The sequence below is a fragment of the Myotis davidii genome, unplaced genomic scaffold, assembly GCF_000327345.1.
Source record: "Myotis davidii unplaced genomic scaffold, ASM32734v1 scaffold214, whole genome shotgun sequence".
Taxonomy (NCBI): domain Eukaryota; kingdom Metazoa; phylum Chordata; class Mammalia; order Chiroptera; family Vespertilionidae; genus Myotis; species Myotis davidii.
In genome coordinates, this window is record NW_006285782.1 from 553,998 (window position 1) to 577,788 (window position 23,791).

General features: G+C 42.6%; 1 protein-coding gene across 1 annotated transcript in view; it reads left to right on the forward strand.

The window, feature by feature from the left end:
• Nucleotides 1-23,791, forward strand: part of EXOC4 (exocyst complex component 4) — a gene marked incomplete at its 5' end in the record, with an annotated part of 716,953 nt that overhangs the window by 542,093 nt on the left and 151,069 nt on the right. Inside the window, one exon of the mRNA XM_015559399.1 lies at nt 13,302-13,438. Within this exon, the coding sequence (XP_015414885.1) occupies nt 13,302-13,438 (137 nt within the window). The remainder of the gene's footprint in view (nt 1-13,301; nt 13,439-23,791) is intronic.

The window sequence follows — 23,791 nt, forward strand, 5'->3', positions numbered from 1 at the left end:
CAGCAAAAGGAAGAACCGTAGAGGTTCTGCTTCGTGAATTTCCAGATTTGTTTGTTTATTGGCGCTAAATGGAGTAGCTGAGGACATGTGATCTTTAAAAGGACAGAACAGCCCCATAAAATGCTGGAATAATACCGTTGCATCAAGAGAGGGGTTTCTGTGAAGGCAGATGCTTTGCGACGTTACAAAACCTAGTCAGAGTGGAATGAGAACTTGAGGGACATGGAGAAATGCAGGCATCTGGGACCACCTCTGATGGCAGCTTCGTGTTCTAGAGTTCTTTACGAACCTCCATTTCTGAGTGCTATTCTTATTCCTTGAAACTGCTTTAGGTGTCAGACTTGCTCAAATATAGGAACGATAATGACTGCTCTACTTTCTGCAATCTGCTGGGATATCGATTGAGATATTTGCAAAGCACTCTGAGTTCTCAGAAGAAAGGGTGTTAGAAAATGCTGTGGTGATATTGTTAGCAGGGCATGGAAAATCGTGCAGAAACACAACTTTCGAAAGATGAGCCTGAGGAAGTTTGAATTACAGCCTGAGCCTGTATGTCCAAAGTCCAGTTGTTTTGTCTGAGGTCTCAGTTCTGGGTAAGGTAAGGGGTTGGGGTACCAGGAAATTGGGAAGAGAGGGCCACTTGCTGGTGGGAAGCTGTCATTAGAGAGTCTCTTCGCTGCAGGTGCCGGAGTGGCCTGTGTTGCCAGGACAGCCTGCTGTGCAGCAGGAGGCCCCACCTCCGTTTCCTCTCCTGACTCTGTCCTGCCTACTTGCTGGATCACTTCACACCTTCCTCTCACTGACATATGTCTCAAATGGGTGTCTCTTGTCCCTCGCCACACACTGCCTTCACAGCTCCCTGTAAACCTGGTTCTGCTGTCACCAAAACCACCGCTAAAACCATCACCTGAAGGTCACAGTGACCTTCCATAATCACTCATCATTCACTTCACCACCTTGTCGCTGGAAAAGACTAACTCATCACTCACTGTTTCTGTGTTTCTGCTAGAAGCAACAAAAGATGCAGGTTGCCTGAGTCCAAATCCTGGATGAACTAATTATGTGACCTCAGACAACTCTTTGATCTCTTAGTACTTCTATTTCATCAACTGTAAAATAGGGATAATTACCCACCTTATACATGTTAAATAAAATTTATAGGGAGTTATATAAGATAATGCATATGAAGCACTTAGATCTATAGTGTATGGCACACTTCATTATAATTGTGGATTCCCAGATGTAGCATAATGTAGTGCCTGGCACATAGTAGGTACTCAGTAAATATTGAATAGATTGACAGATGAATGACAGGTAATTTATTCTAATATTCACATTTATTCTAGACTGTAAATGCTATTGATAGTAAATATAAGTGCTATTCATAATTACAGGTACGCTCAATATAAGAAAAAGGAAATAATGGTACTTGGATATTTTGTCTTCACCAATCAAGTTAACAAGGGGCTAGAATTTGGTTACCTTTGAAGACCTGCTTCCTATAAGGTCATTTATATTTGTGTGTGTGTGTTTTCATGCCTTTTAACTTTTATACTGCTTCCTTTATTACAGTTTTCTTTGAGCAAATTATGTTTTTAAAAAACAATTTATATTAAAAATAATAAAGTATTTTTTAAAATATATGTATAGCTAGACTATAAAGCTTAGAATATTATTAGTCCATTTGCACAGAAAGACAATATTTAGAAAGATATAGCTGGGACATAAAATTCCAGGGAGTACGTCCTCCATTGGAATTCTTCCTTCCAAAGAATCCAAGGAGTAAGTGCTCCACTTGAGTCCCTTTCACAAGATTCCAGGGAGTAAGTCCTCTGTTAGAGTTCTTCTTTCTATAAACTTCCAGGAGTAAATTCTCTGTTGGAATTCTTTCCACAAGATTCCAGGGAGTAAGTCCTCCATTGGAGTTCTTTCCACAAGATTCCATAATTACTCTGTTGGAGTTCTTCTTTCCACAAGATTCCAGGGAGGAGACCCTCCATTGGAGTTCTTCTTTCCATGTTGGAGAACTCTGTGTCTGGGTTGTTCCTTAAAAGTCAGATGCCCTTCCCCTAGACCTTTCTTTTTCTTGAAACTCTTCTACCTTAGCTTTTATTTTGTTTTGTTTTCTTGATTTCTGTTTTGTCTTTGACCCACTCTTTTTTTCCTGTTGAACCTTCTTTTTCTCCTATCATGAATGTCCAAGCCACCCAAGACTATTGTTGGGGCCTCAGTCAATCTTCTTGTTGGAACATTCACTTCTCTAATTCATCCCATACGTCAACCTGATAAAATCCTTCTTCATCTAACACCGTTTCCCAGGAGGAGGCACAGTATGGAGTATTAAAGAGAACATAGAAATGGTCATCAAAAAGCCTGAATTCTTTCTTGTTTTCAAATCTCTCTCTCTTTTTTAATCTTGCTGCTTTTAGATTTTTCTGTTTATCACTAGTTTTCAACAATTTGATTATAATGTGATTTGCTATATTAAATCTTTATATATCATGTTCCATCACATCTGCAAACCTGCACAAGCTGGCTTCCTCACATTAGTGATGTTAAGATTGACCTCTGGAAGAGGTTGTGACCATCCAATCCCCCCATGGGGCAGTTACAGTCTTCCTCACCTAACCAGAAAGTCATCTGTCCGGTATAACCTTGCCATTACAAAGTTGTTCCTTTCCTATCAACTTTCATCTGTTTGTCTGAGCACTAGTTGATAATTTTTACCTGAATCAACTGTTCTATTTGGGGGCTCCAAAATGATTTTCTGGTTCTGTTTTTTCTCCTACGTGCCTTTGCTGGTGGTCTTCCTTAAAGAGCTTTCATTATTTAGTAACCGCAAAATAAAGATCCTTCTGGAAAGACAGAGTAAATGTCTAATTCTTTCTCTTTATTAATTCTGAAAAGAGGAATTTGATAAATGAGAGGGTTTGGGGTTTTTTTTGCTTTCTCTGTGCATTGATTTTTTTCATATTTTTTAAAATAAATATGATCACCTGCAATAATTTATTCTGTTTGATACTCTAATTATCAGCTCTGGCCAGAGGGAGCTGGATTTAGTTTTTAGACCTGATTTCTAGATTTCGAAGTATCCTAAACTAGCTATGTGTCTCTGATAGGCCCTTTAGTATCTGACTTAGTTGTTTTCCTTTTGATAAAACTAAAGAATTAGACTAGATAGCAAGAGTTACTTTCAGCTCTACAATTAGGATTCTGAGCTCCACTAACACCCTGGTCTGTTTCTCTCCATCTGCACCTGCCATTCACACCATCCACAGGCTGGCTCCCAAGTCCAGTCAACCCTTTCTCCTCCAGGTCCTCAACAGGAATCCCCTCCTGTAGCCACCCTGGTCCCCTGTTTGCTCACCCTTACTCCCAGCCTTTGCATACACCTCTTATCTTGTCTAAAATATCTTTCCTCTTCCTCTCCAAACCTCACCCATCCTCCCGTCCACAGTTCAGGCTCTCACACCCTTTTACTCCTATTCTCCTATATTGTCTGTCGCACTTACTTGTAACTTCTCTTGGAATATTACTTGTTTGTTGTTCAAAATGATAGTCTGTTTCATTATCAACTACATTATCATCACCCCCTGGAAAAAGAGACCATGTTTTCAACCAAGAACATTGCCTAGAACAAAAGAAGTGCTATAGCAATTCTTATACGTTTTGGTATAGTAATTATTATACTTTTTAGTTCCCCCTAACATGTAGTACTATGTATTTTGCTAAATAGCAACCTTACGGTCTTTTGAAATGTGTGATATATGGTGTGTGTGTGTGTGTCTGTGTTGGGACCCTGCAGGTGGGCATATGTCTTACAAGTGCTAATGTGCACCTACCTGTTCATTGATTTATTTCCACTCTCTGGGTCCCATTATACATCAAGGGGAATTGATCACCTGGATATAGAGTCGTATTGATTTGAAGTATGTAAGTCAACAAATATTTCTTTTATTACCTCATATTAGTTAGGGAAACAAAGATGCCCCCTGGGATCCTACTGCCTAATTATACACAACTATTATACACTTCTTTCCCTTTCCTGCTATTTTGTTTTGAATATGAAATTACAAATCCCTAAAGAAACTTCCTAACATACCAGCTGTGCTTATCAGATATGTTAGGGATAGAGTTTATTCAACCAGAAATAATCCTTTACCTAAAATGTTATTAGTGATTTCCTAATATATTATTTCCTAATATATTATTAGTGATTTCCTTCACATACATTTTCCAAGTTTTTAATTAGGAAATAAAAATTTTAAATTGGCTTTTAGAGGAAGAAGAAGGGAAAGGGAGAGAGAAAGAAGCATTGATGAGAGAGCAAAACATTGATCAGCTACCTCCTGCACATTTTCTGCCGGAAGCCAGCCTGCACCCCAGGCATGTGTGCTGGCCAGGAATCAAACCAGCAACCTTCCAGTGCCCAGGTCAACGCCCAACCAACTGAGCTACACTGGCCAAGTGGCAAATCCTATCTAATAAAAGGGTAATATGCAAATTAGCCATCACTCCATAACAAAGATGCAGCGCCCATAGCCACAAGATGGCGGTGCCCAGTTTCCTCAGCCCTGCCTGAGTCCCCAGTCCTGGGGGGGTGGCCACTGAAACCGGGCATCATGAGCAGCCTGGTGGAATGCTTGGTTCGTCGCTGTGGCGATGAGGCAATTGTCCTGCCCCGGCCACGGAGAGTTTCTAGGCTGCGGAGAGCTTCTGGGCAGGGGTCACAGAGCGGCCAGGCCCCCCAGAGAGCAGAGAACCACAGGGAGTGTGCCTAAGACATCAGGGCTCCCGGGTTGGAGAGGGATCCCAGATTGGAGAGGGCTCCCATGAGGGCTCCCAGATTGGAGAGGGTGCAGGTCGGGCTGAGGGACCCACCCCCTATACACATATTTTGTGCACCGGGCCTCTAGTAAATTCTATAATTACTTATGTGAATTCTAAAGGGATACAGCTTTCCTAACTGCACAACCTTTTTGACTCACATTTTCTTTGTTAAGCCTATTCATAAATCCTGGCTCTTTAGTCTGCCAAACAGAGCTTCAGAATGTATTCCCCTGTTGTTTGTATGAATATATTTGTCCTTTTGACAGTGGGACCTTTTGAAATGATCTTCCTTCACTCTGAGTGGATTATTCAGTGATTAGTGATATCAGGTTGGATTAGTTTGTGTGTTTTCTTGTTAGAAAAGGGGAACAGAGGGATATTAAAAATATTTAGGTTCTATGTATGTGTATGTTATAGAAGAACCTCCAGGATCTAGCTTCTGGCTGCCTTCCTCAGCTCGCCGTCCTGATCTACACACACACACACACACACACACACACACACACACACACCCTTCGCCCAGCCTGAAGAACCACCTGCAAATCCTGACTCCCACTCCATGTCATGTTTATGCTGCTGCATTACTTTTTAATCTACAAATTGCTGTTGATCTTTCAGGACTCAGGTCAATGATAACACCCTCTTCCTCACCACTCCCCCACCTTCCACTGCAGCCCAGTGAGCTCTCTCCTCCCGGCCCTCCACTGGATGGGGTGCAGATGCTTGAGTAGCACTGGGACACTTCATTGTTTTACTAACATCTCAGATCACTGGGGGGCGGCAGTCTTGTCTCATCTGGCTTTTTGTTGCCTACAGTTACCCTAATATTTGGCACAGAGACAATATTACTTAATAAATATGTATTAATCAATTAGTTAAATTCCCTGCTCTTTCTCCAAATAACTCCTGATCCTCCTGAACTTTTTTATTTAGTGGCCTATAGTAGTGTTGCCAACAGTACCGCTACATCTCCACATTTTAAATATATGCCACAAGAGAAAGGATTATGATAAAATAGTCATACACGTACAGATGGTTTGCTCAGACACATTTTGGAAGTGGTACCAATTCATTTGTATTATGGTTGGACAGAAATTGTTCAAAATTGATATTTAACATGCACAGGTGTAACCACCAGCCAGATGTCCTTCCCTTGCAAAGGTGAAAGAGAACCAAAGGGAAGGGGTGAGAGGTGCTTTAGGTGTTTCTAACAGGAGGACCTAATAGGGGCTAGGGAGAGTCTTCCCACAGAAAGGAGTGTTTAGTAGTAACCTGAAAGATAAGAAAAAATACTTGAGCCCTGGTCTGTGTGGTTCAGTGGTTAGAGCATCAGGCTGCATGTGGGTACTTGCTGGAGGCAACCAATCAATGTATCAATGTTTCTCTCTCTGTGTCTGTCTGTCTGTGTCTCTCTCTCTCCCTGTCTCTCTCTTTTTCTCCCCCTCCCTCCCTCCTTTCCACTCTCTCTAAAAATCAATGGAAAAAAAATATCCTCAGGTGAGGATTAATAAAGAGGAAAAATACTCTAGAAAAGCAAAAAAAGGGACAGAAGTTTGCAGGAAGTATAGGGCCCTGCAAGGGGAGGAAGAACTGAAGAAGCCCAGGTAGGCAGGTCCTAGAGGGGCAAGAGGGAGGTGGTAGGCGAAGAGGCTGGAGGGTAGACAGAGCCCTGTCATGAAGGCCTTATGGGTAATCTGGAGAATGTGGGCCCTAGTGCATGAAAGAGCGGTAACTTGGTGAGAAATAGAATCAGATATAATTTTACATTTTTTCTTTTGATATTAAAATTACAAACAGTGAAGGGCACAAATCTTAAGAGCAAAGAGTTTTTACATATGTTTTTACTTAGGCAACAGCTGCCCAAGCAAGATATTTTCAACACCTGGCAGGTTCTCTCCTTCCCGTCAGGACTGGCCCCTCCACTATTCTGACTTCTATCCCCAGAGCTTACTTTTACCTTTTTCTTAAAGCACAATAATAACAAAACCATGTTACTTGCACTCAGCCTGTGGTCTGTGAGACATCCCTGTTGTCAAGTGTAGCAGCAGTTCCTCCATTTCATCTCTGTGCTGCATTCCACTGCATGAATTCACCTCAATTTACTTACCCATTCACTTATTGATGGGCATGAGGATCGCTTTCATTCTTATTATTGGTTATTATAAGGAACACATCTGTGAATATTGTGTTCATGTTTTGCCGGACATCAGCAGTCACTTCTGCGGGAGATACAGTTGTGTAAAAGGCCTGCCTGTGCGGGGAAGGGTGAGGGAGGAGAGTGGAAGGCCAGTTCCTCAGGCAGTGAACCCCTGGGAACAGCCTTTCACCAGCAGGCTCACTGAGAAAGCAAGCACCTTCAGTGCATTCTCAATGTCCACAAATCAAAATGGAGATTAGAAACAGCAGGTTTCCTTTTGGCTTTTGTCAGTAGTCATTGTTCGTTACTATTTTCCTAATTGAGGTAAAATTGGTATGTAACGTTATGTAATTTTCAGGTATCCAACGTTATGATTTGGTATTTGTTACACTACAGAGTGATCACCACCGTAAGACTGGAGTTAGCATTGTTTGCAGCCAGCTAATTGGGAGGACAATATGGTATGGCAAGTTTTGCAAATTATAGTTGATTCTGTAACAATAGACAGAAACATTATTGTTATCGTCAGACATTCAGGTAGCCCCTCCCTCCACAATTGCTGTATGTGTGTGTGGTAGTGGGTGTGTCTGAAGTGATAGATGATTTATTTATGTTTCTTTCAAATTCTTCCTAAAGCAGTTTCCCAGAACCCTCAGTTCTTTGCGGCATCTCTGAGCCATCCCTGCTCTACAGGTAAAACAGCACAAACACAGAGCTGCCATGATCCAGACTTGTGTTTTTTTCCTGAATTGTGAATTTATTTATGTGTTAAAACTTTAAAATTATCATGTTTAGTTGTATATATGTGTGTGTGTGTATACATACATACATACATACTAGGGGCCCAGTGCACGAATTTGTGCACCTTGAAAGGAACTGTGGGCCTCGAGGCTGCAGTGGGCACAGGAACGGGTCTCGGCCCATCCTCTGTGCACCCATCCATCCCTTCCCACCACAGTCTCCATTCCATCTGCGTGCGGCCCCACTCCCTCCACCACCGCTCCCACGCACTGACAGTGCTGGCCCCGCTCGCACCCACTGACACTGCAGAGTTATTGGGGCCCGTGCCAGCAGCAAGTGCGAGTGGCAGCTGCTGCCCCGATCGCCCCTCAGAAGCAGGGGGAGGTGGAGAAGCCCTCGGGCAATCAGGGCGGTGCCGGGTGTGGGCAGCGGTGTGAGCGGCAGCAGGTGCGAGGGCTGGGCGGGACTGCAGCACATGGGAACAAAGAATTTTCAGTAACCACCAGAGGCTTGCCCCAATGACAGCGCTGGTGCCCCACCTTAGTCTGGTGCCCCAATTCACCTGCTCCGCCCTCCTGCTGCAGCCGATGCCCGCCATATTCTGCACTCTGCCGCCTACTGACAACACCACCATGTTCTGCGTGTGACCCTGTTGGTCAGTGCACGTCATAGCAACCAATTGCTCGGGTGTTCTGCCATTCGGTCTATTTGCATATTAGGGTTTTATATATATAGATATACTATAGGCCTGGTGCACAAAATTCATGCACTCGGGGGGGGGGGGGGGCAAATCACCAGCTCCCACGCACTGACAGTGCTGGCCCCGCTCGCACCCACTGACACTGCAGAGTTATTGGGGCCCGTGCCAGCAGCAAGTGCGAGTGGCAGCTGCTGCCCCGATCGCCCCTCAGAAGCAGGGGGAGGTGGAGAAGCCCTCGGGCAATCAGGGCGGTGCCGGGTGTGGGCAGCGGTGTGAGCGGCAGCAGGTGCGAGGGCTGGGCGGGACTGCAGCACATGGGAACAAAGAATTTTCAGTAACCACCAGAGGGTGTGGGCCTAAGGTTGTAGTTGGACATCCTTAGCATTGCCACAGAGGCAGGAGAGGCTCCTGCCACTGCCTCTGCGCTTGCCAGCCATGAGCCTGGCTTCGGGTGCACTGACCACCAGGGGGCAGCTCCTGCATTGAGCGTCTGCCCCCTGGTGGTCAGTGTGCATCATAGCAACCAGTCATTTAGTCGATTTGCTTATTAGCCTTTTACTGTATAGGATATGGTTGACATTATAGAAAATAATACAGTCAGGTGTTTTTATAGAAAAATCCAAGACCTTCAGTGACAATCAGTGTTCAGTCTTCATTTGGAAATTGAGACCCAGTAATGTGTACTGAAGAGTTGTGTTCTAATTCCATCTGACCAAGTCAGGGTTTTAAGCCACTACCTGGCCTTCTAATTTTACTCTACATCTGTGTTTTTTACCCTATTCCGAATGGGCTATGCATTTGCATTAATTCATCGAATAAATATTTATAGAGCACTGGCAATATGCCAGAAGCCTTGCTAGTTGGTAGTAGAAGATACAAGGTATAGTTGCTGATCAAAGGAATTTATAGATTAGCAGCAGAGACAGTCAAGTAAGTGACCCAGCGGTTGTCATATCCCACTTGAGACTTGAGATAAAAATTATACCCATGGTGCTCTGGTAGCACAGAAGAGGGGCATTTAAATCAGAGCAGGTAACCCTGGAGCCGCCTCGTCAAGGATGAGGGGCATGAGCTAGGAAGGGCATACCCAGCATGGAGATTGGGACCCTCAAAGGCACAGAGGCAGGAAGTAGCCTGGTGCAGTCATTCCTGACTAGCAGACAGATGGTTAGAGACCAGGGTGAGCATGCTCAGGGGAGCTGGAGAGAAGGCTAGAGCGGGAGGCAGGAGATCAACTAAAGAACTTGTATGCATGTATGTATAACCCATGGACACAGTTAATAGGGTGGTGAAGGCCTGGGACAGGGCATGGAGGCAGGCTAAAAGGAGTCAATGGGGGAAAAAGGGACATATGTAATACTTTCAGCAATAAGTATTTGATTTATAAAAAACAAAAACACAAAGCTGGGTGTAGGAAAGGGTGTAGTCTGAGGACGAGACCTGGATTCTCCCCTGTTCCCACCAGGACTCCGCGTCCTCAAGCTTGTCATCTGGCCTAGTGTCCTCATCAGTATGACCAGAGAACTGGGAGAGTTGTCCCCAAACCATGTTCTGGAAACATTGTCCTGGTAGATGCAAAAAGATATGCTATGAAAAATTGTTCTTTACTTAAATCGTTAGGGGAAGTTTGACTACCATATTCTCCTCTAAGATTCACCATGGCATCAGTATGTTAAGTTTCCAGTCTTCCAGTGAAGAAACCACTTCAGGTTTCTCTAACTCGGCATTTGTCAAGTTATTTGAACTTAGAGCAAATTTCCTATAATATCACTGTCAGTATTATGCTGCAGAGCCCCATTTTAGCAAAAATGAACAAGGCCTCAAAGATCCACATGTCTTCATTTATTTAGTCATTCAGTTTTTGAAAGAGCTGGTCACACACCCTCTCTGTGTTTTAGATTGCTTTGTATCCCCGTAAGAAACTTTGGTTGTTATTATTTCATAGCATCAGCTATCCTGGGAATTTTTTTTCATTTTCTCATTTTTCATGTCATGCCCAGACTTGATTACCTGGTAATAAGTCACAAGAAATGAAAATTGAGTTGTTTCTGTATAAATATCAATCATTTATGATATATTTAATAGAAATTACAATGAATAAAATCAGGGTTTCACTTAGAATTCATTTAATATAGGCAGATACTGAAATTAATAATGAATCAATGAATCATTTGTGATGCCAAAGAGATCATATAATAAAAACAGGACTGACCTTGTTAGAAATCTGATATTTTCAACATTTCTCTGTCAGAGCCACTGACTTGGAAATTATTACAAATTCTTGAAAAATGGGAACTTTTTTCCCTTGTAAAAATACCCATCATTTGGCAAACGAGTGTCATTTTCCTTGAGGAGAATATAGTGACTGGCTATCCAGAGTGCTGCCCTGACAAGGTAAACCAAGCAAATAGCTGGAAAATTGTCTGTAATCACAGCATCACAATGGTTGGTGAGCACAACCATTCACATTAACCATGGCATTCTCCCTACTTCTCCTGTAGGTCCTGTTTACCCCACATCCTTATATCCAGGGATTGGTCCTCTGTGCCTGTATCTCCCTTCCACTCTCACTGTCATCAGCACTAGCACAGTGCTGGCCACCCGGAAGCACTGGGATAAATACAGACCAAACTGATCCACTCAGAGGTTTCCGAATGCAGGGATGGCTGTGTCTAGCACCCCTCCCATGAGACAATCGGGGTTTATTGATGTTTGTTACTGTTATTAGTCCTGTTCCTTTTATTAGTAGTATCGTCCTGAAGATCCTGAGAAATTATAAGCAAGTAGCAGCCGGGGAGGGTGGGAGCTGGATGAAAGGAGAAGAATGCCAGGCTTGCTTTTGAGAAATTGGTAATCTGGTCAGGCAGCCCCAGCACACCTGGGAGGCCTGGAACAATTACAGTGTTTATTTCCCAGAGCAGAAGCGCGGGGCAACCCAGTGAATACTCAAGTGATGACGGCCAGCCAGTAGATTAGCGGCGCCATCACATTATCCTCAGTTATTAGAAGAGTAAATTGAGTCATAAGAAAGGAAGAGGTTACCCAAACCTGCCCCGAGCTGATTACCAGTGGCATAATTGAAAGGAGAGCCAGACCCTGTCCCTCAACAATCTGTGCGATCTCCCCTCGCTCATCATGCCCGCGCTCATCTGCCCACAGAGCTTTGGGTTTGACGCTGGCTTTGTCAGGAAGGCTGAGCTGAACTGCACTCTCCTTTGTTAATTGCTGCCCACATGTCCTAGGATATCCTGAGTTCTGAAGCAGGATGAGGATTTTAGATTCTTCTTAGCAGCGTGGGGACATGTAGCTAAGCAGAATCAATTCCTGTCACTCACACACAAATACAGAGAAATGGGATTATGGATCAGGGGAATCTGCAGTGTTTTAATCTTAAAATCAATACAGAAAAGGAAGTTGAACTTGTGGGGATTCTATAGAGATGGTGATTTGGTTTGCCTTACCGAATATAACTGTTCTTCCTTTTCTCCTTCTGGTTATTTTACACTGGGGGACGGTACAGGAGTGGGGAAGGGAAAAAAGACAGGAAATCCCTACAAGCAAATAATCTTGAATAAACATGCACATGTAAACACATAACAAGTGGATCCTCCATTGTGTAGAAAAAAGCTGCATACTTTTATCCATTCTTTTTATGTTTAGAAGAAAAAGAAAGTTAACCAAAAGCCTGTGCCGCACAGCCTGCATTTAAGCATAATAAAATGCCTTTGATCTTTCATGGGTCACGGTCAGACGAAAAAAATAGTTGTTTCCAATGTTTACTTTATGGCCAAGTCTACCGTAGCCTATGCAATTCTGTCTGATTTAAATGCGTATTCAACAAACCATTTATTGACCAAAGGATTCCAAGCTGCTAAGCATGTGATTAATATTTGCCCCAGTGTAATTCTGCTCCTTTTGAAAGATGAACTAATGGTTTACATAACTCAGTCTTTTTTAAAGAGTGAAAAATTACTGATTATGCCTCTTTTCAGACGTAACACTGGTTTACTGCAGAGTACTCCCTGTCTCTATGTCGGAGTCTATTTGGACATTGCTTCTACAGTGGCAACAACAGTAGCAAGTACTGTGATCTCATGAGAAAATGATGGGGCTACAGGCAGAACTCAGGTCTAGCCGGGAGGCAGAACGGTGTAGTTAAAAGAGCAAAGCCTGGAGCCTTTGCTTGGTGTGCTACCTGTTTCTAAGCCTGTTTGTTCATCTTTAAACAGGGATGAATACAGGATTCACCCAGCAGGTGGGCGTGTTGAGAGGATTAAGTGAGGTGAATCATGTAGAACCCTAGCACTGTACCTTGCACTTGCAAACACCAGTAAATGTTCATGATCATGACGATCGTTATGTGTCTCAGGTGAGATCACATGTGCCATGTATGTAAAAACATTCTGATCTAGAGGCTGTAAAGCACAATACAAATGGTAGTTGTTATTCGTAATAGATTGATGGTTGTGAAACTTTAAAAATAAGCCATGGAAGGCTTTTTCTTTGTGCTGCCTGCCATAGGTCCCTCATCTCCAAGTACAGACCTGGAGGTGATAAATTCAGGCCCAACTGAATATGTATTCACTTTCTGAAAAGCCACAGAGATAGCTGTGACTGCCCAGAATTCCATGAGATCAATTTGAAAATCCTTAGCCTATGTCCTTTCACAGAAAACACTTCTCAGATCTTGGGAAGACCAGCTGTACGTAAGATACTTATTTTGTTGTCATTTTTAATCAGTACTTTTAAATACCCTCCCAGGAAAGCTTGAGTGTTTGAAATGATTGCATTATTTCAGCCCTCTTTCCTTATCCGACCTATTACTTGAGTAAAAACAAACAAACAAACAAAAAAACAACTCCTGAGCCTGTGTCCTCTCTGTATCCTTGCCAGAGCACAATCATTGTGGAGAAGACAGTGCAAGACCTGCTGAATCTGATGCATGACCTGAGCGCGTACTCAGACCAGTTCCTCAACATGGTGTGCGTGAAGCTCCAGGAGTATAAGGACACCTGCACGGCGGCCTACAGGTAGGACCTGAGCAATGTCACTGGCAACCTGACTGTTGTCTGGTTGGCGAGGCTGCCTTCAGAGCCTCACTCAGAGGAAAGGACCACCTTTAGTCGGTCAAGGGGCCTGAGGAGAACATGTGCCACAGAAAGAGTCTCCTGGATGCTGTCGTCATCCCCCAGAGGGAGGGAAAAGGACAGAGGCACAGAGGGACAGAGCCACTGAGGACTGGTAGGGGTGGCTGAGATGAGGTGTCAGCCTTGATTTCCATGAAAGCTTAGAATCCTAAGATTCATCTTCCTTGAGGACATTCCAGAACTTGATTAGTCCATCATGTGATTCTAAATGATCTTTAAAGTAAAGCAATTTCAAACTCATAAGAACTCTTAATAATCTATAATATGATTTCCTTTTACTTCTTTCAAATGTGTTCCTCTTACTGTTTGATCTATAGCCTTCCTACTGTCATGAAAAGACAGTTATACTGTTTTTAGCATCAGCAGAAATGAAAAACCATTGTTATGAACTTGAAAACCTTTAGTTTTTCCCTCTCAGTTCTTTTCCCTGGGTTCAGAAATCTCTTTGAGCTCATGGAAAGGATCATAGCACTTCTCATGAAAAGCTAATTATAGGAGCAAATTATGATCTGGTTGACAAAACCTAACACAATTAGGGGAGAAAGGAATGTATAATAAAATACTACATTTTGTATGATATATAATTAAACCTAGGCAGGTGAAGTACAGTACATAATCAGGTACTACTTGTGCAGCACAGAATATAAGAGCAGAGGGAATGAAAGAGAGAAAGGGTGATTGGAGTCTGGAAGGATTTCAGAGACGATGAGCTATGTGCTGGGCCTGAGAAAGACAAATGCGATGTAGGAAGTTGCAAAGAATAAGTAAGGGCTTTGCAGGGGTGGGGGGGAAGCACAGCGCGGTTGCTTGGTATTCAGAGGGGGAATGGAAGGAGGTTTGGATGGGACAGATGTCCTAGTAGAAGGTTGTGAGAGGTAATATTTAATACGATAAGTAAGACCAAATAACAAAGGGCCTTAAAAGGTAAGACTTGAACATTTATATATTTTATTGATTTTTTACAGAGAGGAAGGGAGAAGGATAGAGAGTTAGAAACATCAATGAGAGAGAAACATCAATCAGCTGCCTCCTGCATACCCCCTATTGGGGATGTGCCTGCAACCAAGGTACATGCCCTTGACCGGAATCGAACCTGGGACCCTTCAGTCCGCAGGCCGATGCTCTATCCACTGAGCCAAACCAGTCAGAGCAAGACTTGAACATTTAGATGTTGCATAGTAGACGATAAGGAGTCATTATAAGTGAGCCAGGAAGCAGTGGTCAGAAAGATGAATCTGGCCAGAGAGTATACAACTTAGATTAATACTTTACCACCTTCCAGCAGTAAGTAATGTTTACCACCTTCCAGCAGTAAGTATTGTTTACCCACAGAACATCAACCACCTCACTGAGAGATGCGCTTCCAATGATATTTTACTTTATTTGTTTAAAAGTGATTCATAAAATTATAACATAGGTGCCTTTAAAATATACATGTAATCAGTAATTATGCTATAATCAATTGTGTACTAAATAATAATTATTGTGTACTTAATAATAATAATAATATTAATGGCAATTCAAACAAAAATGTTAAAATTTAGTTTTGTGGTAACAGAAAATTTTAATTTATCTTAGATTTTAATTTGTACAAACAGTTTTTGGCAGAACACTACAATAGAGTAATCAATAAGATACTCTCAAGCATAAATATATATTTCTAATGGATGAAATTCAGTGAGGAACTAAAATAGAAATAATAATTCCAAGAGGGAAGTGAACAATACCAACTGTCAGAGAGGACCTTATTCGAATATATTTTGTGTGTATAATGGTGGATATCAAATCCCTGTGGTGTTGAGACTCCACTGGGAACACTTAAAATAGTGCTTTTAAAGTGTCACTATTTATAATATTAAACAAAGAATATTCTTTGCTGCCATTTAAGTTCATACTGAAAGATACTAAATATCAATTTTTAAATGTGGGGAGGAGAATATCATTTTTTAAAATTCCTTTAACTGGTACACAAATACAAATTTTAAAAGCCGCTGCTCATCGTTAGTTCTCTCTGATTGGAATTTCTGGGCCATAGAGTTACATTTTCAGCTTTACAAAAACCCACCTCCAAAATGATTGTACCAACGTCACATCAACCAAATGAGACTCAAATAGCATATTTTAAATATTAAAACAAAATATTAAAAAAAAACCTTTAAAATTGGTTGCATTTTAATGACATTGTTTTAAGTTTACTGTTAAGTTTGTCGTTAACCTCCATTGAATTTTAAGGTTTTTTTACAAAAGCAAATCATATCCTTTTTTTGCTTATATTTCATTATGGCCAACCAATAATTCTAACAAATAATAATGCTGATGAATATTAATTATAATGGAGGAGTTACATAACCTGCCCAAGATAAGGTAAAGTTGATTCTAGAATCTAAACACCGTTGATCACCATTTATATTATTGTTGTTCTTATGATTTGTTTTTTTAATTATTTTTTTAAATAAATTTTTATTGATTTCAGGGAGGAAGGAAAAGGGAGAAAAAGATAGAAACACCAGTGATGAGAGAGAATCATTGATCGGTTGCCTCCTGCACGGTCCCTACTGGGGATCGAGCCCTCAATCCGGGCATGTGCCCTTGACTGGAATTGAACCCAGTACCCTTCATTCCATAAGCTGACACTCTATCCACTGAGCCAAACCGGCTAGGGGCTGTTCTTGTGATTTAGAAAGACGTTTTTTTTAACTTCATATAGATTGGCATCTTACTGGCTGTAGATCTTTTCCTCATCATTTATGATCCTGCCTCTCATTATGTCATGTGATGGGAAGCTCTCCACATCCACAAAGCAAGCTGGTCCTTTTGAGCAATTTCTTGTTTTGAAATGATGTCCCCCTATCCATTGTGCATAGACCTTTTGCCCTGGAGTGATTCCAAATTAGTTTAGTCTGTATACATGAAAACCCTTCCTATGTGTGAGGTTGGCTATCAGGGTCCATATTGTCTTCTTGCCCCCGCCCCTACCCCAGACCGAACATTCTCGGTTTCTCATGAACCATCCCAGTGTTCTTTCTCTCTTGCCCACTAGCCTGGCTTGCCTGGCTTATGAAGGACTCCACACTGGGCCTAGCATCCAGGTGTGCTCTTTGTACTTCGGCAGCACCATCGCCTCCCCAATGCAGGATCCAGTGCTGGACACAGTGCTTCTTATTACATCCTGTCCTTGCATTTGTCAGCTACTGAGTGAGCGTTTACCAGACCCAAGACACGTTTGAGTGTATGGGGACAGCGGAGTCAATCAGTCACAGATTATACCTTTAATGAGCTTACACTCTTGATAGAAGATAAAAAGGGAAATAGGGGACAAAGAAAGGGGACATGTGTATATCCACAGCATTAGCTTATAACAGAAAATACAGTAAGATGTTCCAGGGGGAAGAAATTACCTGAGGAGGACAAGAAAGGCTGGGGGGAGGACATGAAGGAGACCTGGTGAAGGAAACGGAAGGTTTAGACATGACTTAGGCTTATGGAGCTGAAGGAAGAAAGGAACCAGAGAGATGTCCAGGAGGTGGAAAAGAGTAAAAACAGGAAGAACAAATGATGAATTTGGAGCTTTGGAAAGGAAGGCTGAGCCAAAATGGGGGAGGCTCTTGACTGCCAGGAACTTGGCCTAAATGAGGTGGGAGCTGGTAAAGGTGAGCGAACGGGGAGTACTAGGTGCTTTAGGGAGATCCTCTGAGCTTTGTATAGGATGGACCGGACTGCAAGTGTGTGGAGGCAGAAGAAGGGCAGTGAGTGCTCAAATCAGAGGAGAGGCCAGGTAGGGACAGTGAGTTCAAGAATCATTAAGGAAGTAAATTTGTGCGACATGGCCACTGCTTGGCTGGAGGGAGTAGGAACTGATGTAAGAAGAAATAGTTTAAATTAGCCTATTTATTTGTAGGGATTTTTTTTTTACCTCAAATTCAAGATCTCACATTTACCCATTAAATTTAATGTTACTGTTAGCTCATCATTTTAATCTATTGAGATATTTTTGAATTCTCATTCTGTCATCAGAAAAATCTTAGCTATTCTTCCAAATTTCATGCCAATCTTGATTTTATAAGCAATCTTCTGGTTTCTTCATATATCATTTTTTAAAATGTTCAATAGGACAGGGCTAAATTAAGAATTTGGGGCCATATCTCTTGAGACTTCCTTTGAGATCTACATCCACATATCACTCAGTACTCCAGGAGCTCATGGGTGGCTCAGAAGGAGGCTCTGGAGCCTAAATTTGAATACCAGCTTTTCTACTTTATAGTTCTATGACCTTGAACAAATTACTCAGCCTCTCTGTGCCTTAATTTTCTCATCTGCCAAAAGGAGTTAATAGCTCTTCCTTCATGGGGTAGTTTTGAAAATGTCAATCTTTTAGAGCTGTTTTCAGCAAAATATTAAGTTCCCCCAAAATGATTAGCTGCTATTTTGATAATGACTACCATCGATGACAGTACTGCCCTATATTTTATTATCTGCCCTATAAGGGAGGTTAGAGTTCTTGCTGGTCATCTCCAAGTCCCAATCCTTTTAATGTAGCTAATCTTCCCTCCTGTCTCCCCAAGATGGGCAGGTATAAGCTAGCAATGGTGTTTGAGCAGGACCCCTTCCATCCCTTCACTTTGGGACCCACTGCTCCCTGTCCTGCCAAACCTATGTTAAGAACTCTCATCTTGGACAGCCTACAAATTACCCTTGGATATAAGGTTTCTTGACCTTGAGCCATATATACAATTTATTCATTCAAGTCAATGAAATTACCCGGTTAGGAAAGGAACAAAGTCATGTGACTCACTCATTGTGAGGCCTTCCTGGCACCAGCTGAGTGCCACTTCCTCCTTGTTCACACACTATGTTTAATAGTCTGCTCTAGAATTTTGCCTATAATTCTAAACTCTCCCAATTTCTGTAATTTACCTTCTTTTCTTCTATGAACATGACGGGGTTTTTTTGTCATTTTGTGTGCTATTTTATTTAGGAGAAAGAATTGAGTGTTTGTATTTGAAGAAAACTGCTTAGAGAAAAGGGGAAATTATTGATGTAGGAGACAAAGGGTGAATTGTAGAACTAATGCTTTGGCAATGGGTAGGGTGGGATGTAGTGAGGAGGGTGGATGTAGTGAGTAAGTCCAGCGATTGGCTTGAGGCAGGAACATGGGTGGTGTTGTTCACCATGGTATTTCCTTCTTATAGGAATTGAGATAATTCTCTGTCATTTCTATATCAACATTTGGTCCATACAGTGCAACTGTATCTCTAGTATATACTCCTTCCAGGATCGTGGCCATGGCTTTTGGTTCTTGATATATTGTGGCCATCAAGAGTCTTGTTGATTCCTTCCCCTGGGAGGCTAGTATGACACTTTGGTGACCTTCTTGGCCAGATTGTCTGGAATGGTGCCACTAAGAGACCATCCCATATACAGGGTAATATCTGCAGTGATCTCCCACAGTTGCTGAATTACAGCCTAGGATGAATTATCTCAGGGCTGGGAAAAGTAATTCTGTGAAGCTTTGAGGGGAAGAAATAGAATATCATGTATATGGTTGTTATACAACTGTGAGCACACACATACGCGCACAGCCTGTTGTCTCTTCCGTAGTCAGGTTTTCACACCAGTGGGAAAGTGTTTTCTTACCGTATGAGTCTGAAGACGCAGTGTCCTTACTTCCTGTCCCCATGCATTGCCCTCCCCCGGATTGGCACCTGCTGAGGAGTAATTAGGGCAGTCCTAATTTGGACAGCCAAATCCTGATTACAGTGAGAGGAAAAACAGGAAATGTTCTAGTTTGGCTGCCAGCAAATGACTGACTTAAATAGCAAGCCATATACAATTCAAATGATCCAAAATGATATAACACTGGGAAGGAGGAAGGGAGCTGGGAACATTGCAGTCGGATTCTTTCGAAGCAGATAACTCTTACAGAAATGATCAAATCCATAAGCTTACAATGCCCTCTGCTGAGAGCTGGCTGGTTTTCCAAGTTCACCAAGTTTACTATAAGAACCTGGGCATCCACTGGCATTTAGAGGTTGGGGAAGTCAGAAACAGCTCACCTTCCATGAGCACCTCACCCTGGAGAGAAAGCCTGTATATGTACTGATACCATGCTACATGCTCTGGAGAAAGAGAGGTTTCCTAAAAGGGAAATGAGGACCCCTCCAAGTCTGTCCCTTAATGAGCCACACCCCTTGGGGCTTAAGGAACACTCATCTGCCGGTTGTCTTCTGCGCTGTTAGCATCAGGCAGCTGGTCCATTAGTCAGCCTGTCCCAAGCTGAGCGCTTCTCCCCCTTTGCTGCCCATTGTCCTGAGGCACAGCCCGCAGCTTGTGTCTCAAAAGAGTCATTTAAAAATCAAAAGTCACAGTTTTTTGAAGTTTCTGTCTGTTCCAATTTAGCATTTGTTCATTCATCAAGATTTTGTTTGGCCTTTCTGCACTGCGTCCAGCCTGATGGAGGATACACATGACGCATCTTCTAATCTTAGAGGCCGGACTGATAGAAGACACAGCACGTTCCCAGGCTCTGTTAGGAAAAGGTCCATCCTCAGGGCCCGCCTTTTACCACTTCTTCACGGAGGCCCGAGGGCGCAAAGCTAACAGTAGCTGATGGCAGAGCCCAGGGCCCTCACGCTTTGTTGGCCCTCAGTCTGCTTGTTGAATGAATGAGGAAATTCCTGGCAGACTGAGTAGGAGGAGCAGGCAGTGGGGTAGCATGTCTATCGTGATGGCTGGGGAGAAGGTCAGGAAACCCAAATGCCTGGGGTTGGCAGTGTGGTTGGGTAGGAAGGTGAAGAAAAGGGAGCTCTGAAAACTTCCCATATTCAGTAAAGGAGGGCATCATAGGTTTGCTGAGAAAGACGACCTCCTCCCTGTGGTGTGTGAAGAAGGTCGTGGGCTCATCGTGCTGTAGCAGAGACTAGACACTAGGGCTGTGATGGCTCGTGAAGCCCTTCGGGTTTCCTGTGTAGCCACAGGCCAGGCCCTGCAGGAGTAAGAGCTTAGCTCGGTTGCCTTGCGACCTTTGCCAACAAACTAACTTTGAACTTCAAAAGAGCCGAGGGCACATGCCAGGGAAACCGGCCACCAGCTCCATGCCAGGTGCCTTCCAGTTTGCCTCTGTTTTCCAGGAGCCATCTCCAGAGTTACCAGACGTTCCCTAAGTTGGGATTATTGAGTAGAAACACATACCACTATAAGGCTCCCCGATGAGCACTGAGCGTGATATAAAAGATAACTTGATGTTTCTCTGCTCTTTTCCTGTTTATTCTGCTCCGTCTTACCTTAAGGGATATTTTGGTTTTGAATTTGCGTTTCTTTTGTCCTGTTTTGTTTTAATCAGCAGCATAGTGCCGGCTCTTATTTTGTTTCCCTCTCGTTGTCATTACGACTGTGTTGCTGGACATTGCGCTGCATTGAGCCTGCTGCAGGTCATCATTCACACCCGAAAATCCACAACAGCAGCTTCATTTGGACCAACTTTGCCCAGGGTTCATTTGTCTAGCTTGGCTCCTAGTTTTTGAAGTGTCTGAAAGTAAACATCATGCCCTGGAAACAGTTGAATCCAATTAGCCCCACCTGCCCCTGGTTGTTTACCTAATGAAAGACTCGGCACCCCAGCTGTGTCCGGGGACCAGGCACACACTTGCACGTCCCAACTGTTCCAGAGAGGAAGCAATGCGCATCAGCCAGTCGGCACCAACAGATGTTTTCCGAATGAAATTTACTCGGCTGTGTCTGGAGGGTGGACCCTCTCATGGCAGCCTTATCACCTGTTCCAAGAGGTATGCCCATTTTCCTCTTCCTCCTGGGAGGAGGTACAAATAGTTACACAGATGGCTCTGTCTGTGGCCCATTGAGCTGTGAATTAATTAGTAGATTATGGTTCTGGTAGTGGTAATTAACCTTACTCTTCTTGTGGAATAATTGTTAGAGATTTAGCTCTACTTTTTTGAGGCTATTTGGATATGTCCCGGAATTTTGTAGCCCACACAATCTAGTTTAGCACAAAATTATAAACCAATAAATGCAATTGGTCAAGATGGAAACTTGCCGTTTGAATGAAAAATTTCCTTTAGGGTAATTGTATGTTGCTAATCAATGCCAGTATTTTAAATTGGAATATTGGGAATTGCATTTGAAATTGATGTTCATTCCAGTATGAATCAATAATATATTGTTGAGGGCACTATATAGGTAGCATGTTAGTTAATTTGGATTACATTTTTTAATAAGACAGGATCAGTGAATATTACTGAAGGCAGCAATAAAGTACTTGCATTATTGAATTCTTCCAAAGTCTTCCAAAAAATACGTAAGTAAATAATGTGAGTGCCTTTAACATAGTTCCCACTAAGCTAATTTTTTCATTCTAGATAGTGATAAAGTGAAAAATTCCAAGTCCCCAAAATGTGCAATGCCATCTCACACCTATAGACCCAAACAGTTTACTGACTCCCAGGGCTGAAGTGGGCCAGAAAGGATGGGCTCAAAGATTTAGAGGCTGGAAAACTGAGTTAGGTTTGGGCTTCTAATTCTGTGCAACAGAATTTGACCTCTAGTGTGGGTTTAAGAGGAAGTGAGCCACCCAACCAAAGTTCTTTCTAGATATAGACACTGAAATTTAAATTTTATGTAATTTTCTTCTTTTGATTTTTTAAAAAAAATTTTAGAATATCAACACCATTTATAGCTTACAGGATATACAAAGTCAGTTGATGGGGCAGATTTGACTGGCAGGCCATTGTTTACCCAGCCCATCCTGTGGGGCAAAGTTCTAATGGTGAAGTTGTAGGTGATAAGTAAAAAAGGAGGGGTTTTTGTTCTATTGCTTTACAAAGGGAGAGATTACTGAAGGCTGCTGACACAATCAACAAATTCTTCGCAGAGAAAGTGAGACTTGGGGGAGACTCTCCAATAATCGCCACGTGAAAATACGTGGTGGAAGGGAAGGCTTGTCAACAACCACTCATTGGCTCATTTGTTTTTTGAGTCAGGATTGTTTTATGTTGGATTTTTTTTGGAGAGGGTGGTACACCTGTATTCATTAGTCTGATTTGTATTGAATTCAGGGAGGTATGGTGAGAGCCAGGCAGAGCCATCTGTGATTTGGTCAAATGCCAGTGACTTGATAGCTCACCCGAGTCATTTAGTGCAGAGAAGGGCTAAAGGAAAACCACGAAATTGGTTTTAGTTTAATGTGTTATCTAGACTCCTAAAACTGAAGAGGGCTATTTTTATCTCCAGATCGGTTCTTATACACTTTCCCAATACCAGGTATTGTGCTAAGCACCACAGGCACAAAATCTAGTAAGAAATCAACTCTATCCTCAGAGAACTCACCATTTGGTATGGGATCACAAAAAAAATTGTGAAGAAGTGTAATAGGACCAGTGTTAGTGGAGGTTCTGTGTAAGGGAGTGGTGCTCACCCTTGACTTTACATTGGAATCACCTGGGAAATCTACAAATTCTGATGCCTAGGTCCCGTCCTCTGAGAGTCTCATTTACTTGTTCTTGGGTGTGGCCCAGATGATCCCAATGTGCAGGCACCATAGAAAGCCTCTGGTCTAAGGGTGATGAGGCTCAAAGGAGAGGACTCAGCTGTCCTAAGGGAAGAGCCAAGGTAATCCTGATCAGCAGAGGCAAGTAAGGAAGATGAAGAGAAGCTCTCTGGGCAGAGATAATACACAGAAGCAGGAAATAGTATATCGCATTCAAAAAACTTTCCAATACTCGTCATGGGTAGGGTATTCAGCCAGCACAGGTTGGGCCAGGGTTTGTCTGGGGTAGTGAACAGGGACAGAGCAGGAAACAGTAGCAGGAGATGAAGCTGAAAAGGTAGGTGTTCATGGCTTGCTAAGTGTGACTTGGTCTTAGAATTAGGAGTCAGTGAAGATGACTTGGTCTTTGAATTAGGAGTCAGTAAAGAATTCTAAGGAGGATAAGATGATTGTATTCGAACAATTTTAGAGAAATGACTCCTGCGACTAGTGCTGTAAGTTGGACTGATAGTCTTGAAGCTCCAGGCAAGACCTTTACCCAATTACAAGGTCACTGCCAAGTCCCAGTGAGAAATGATGAGGGTCTAAATATCGGTTATGACCGAACCTGGTCAGGAAATGGCAGATTCATAAGATTCTAAGGTGGTGACTGGCAGGATGTGGTAACTATGGGTGGCAGGATGGATGGATGAACTGTTGACAAAAACAGGTATATTAGATGTTTTGTGGGAGAGAAA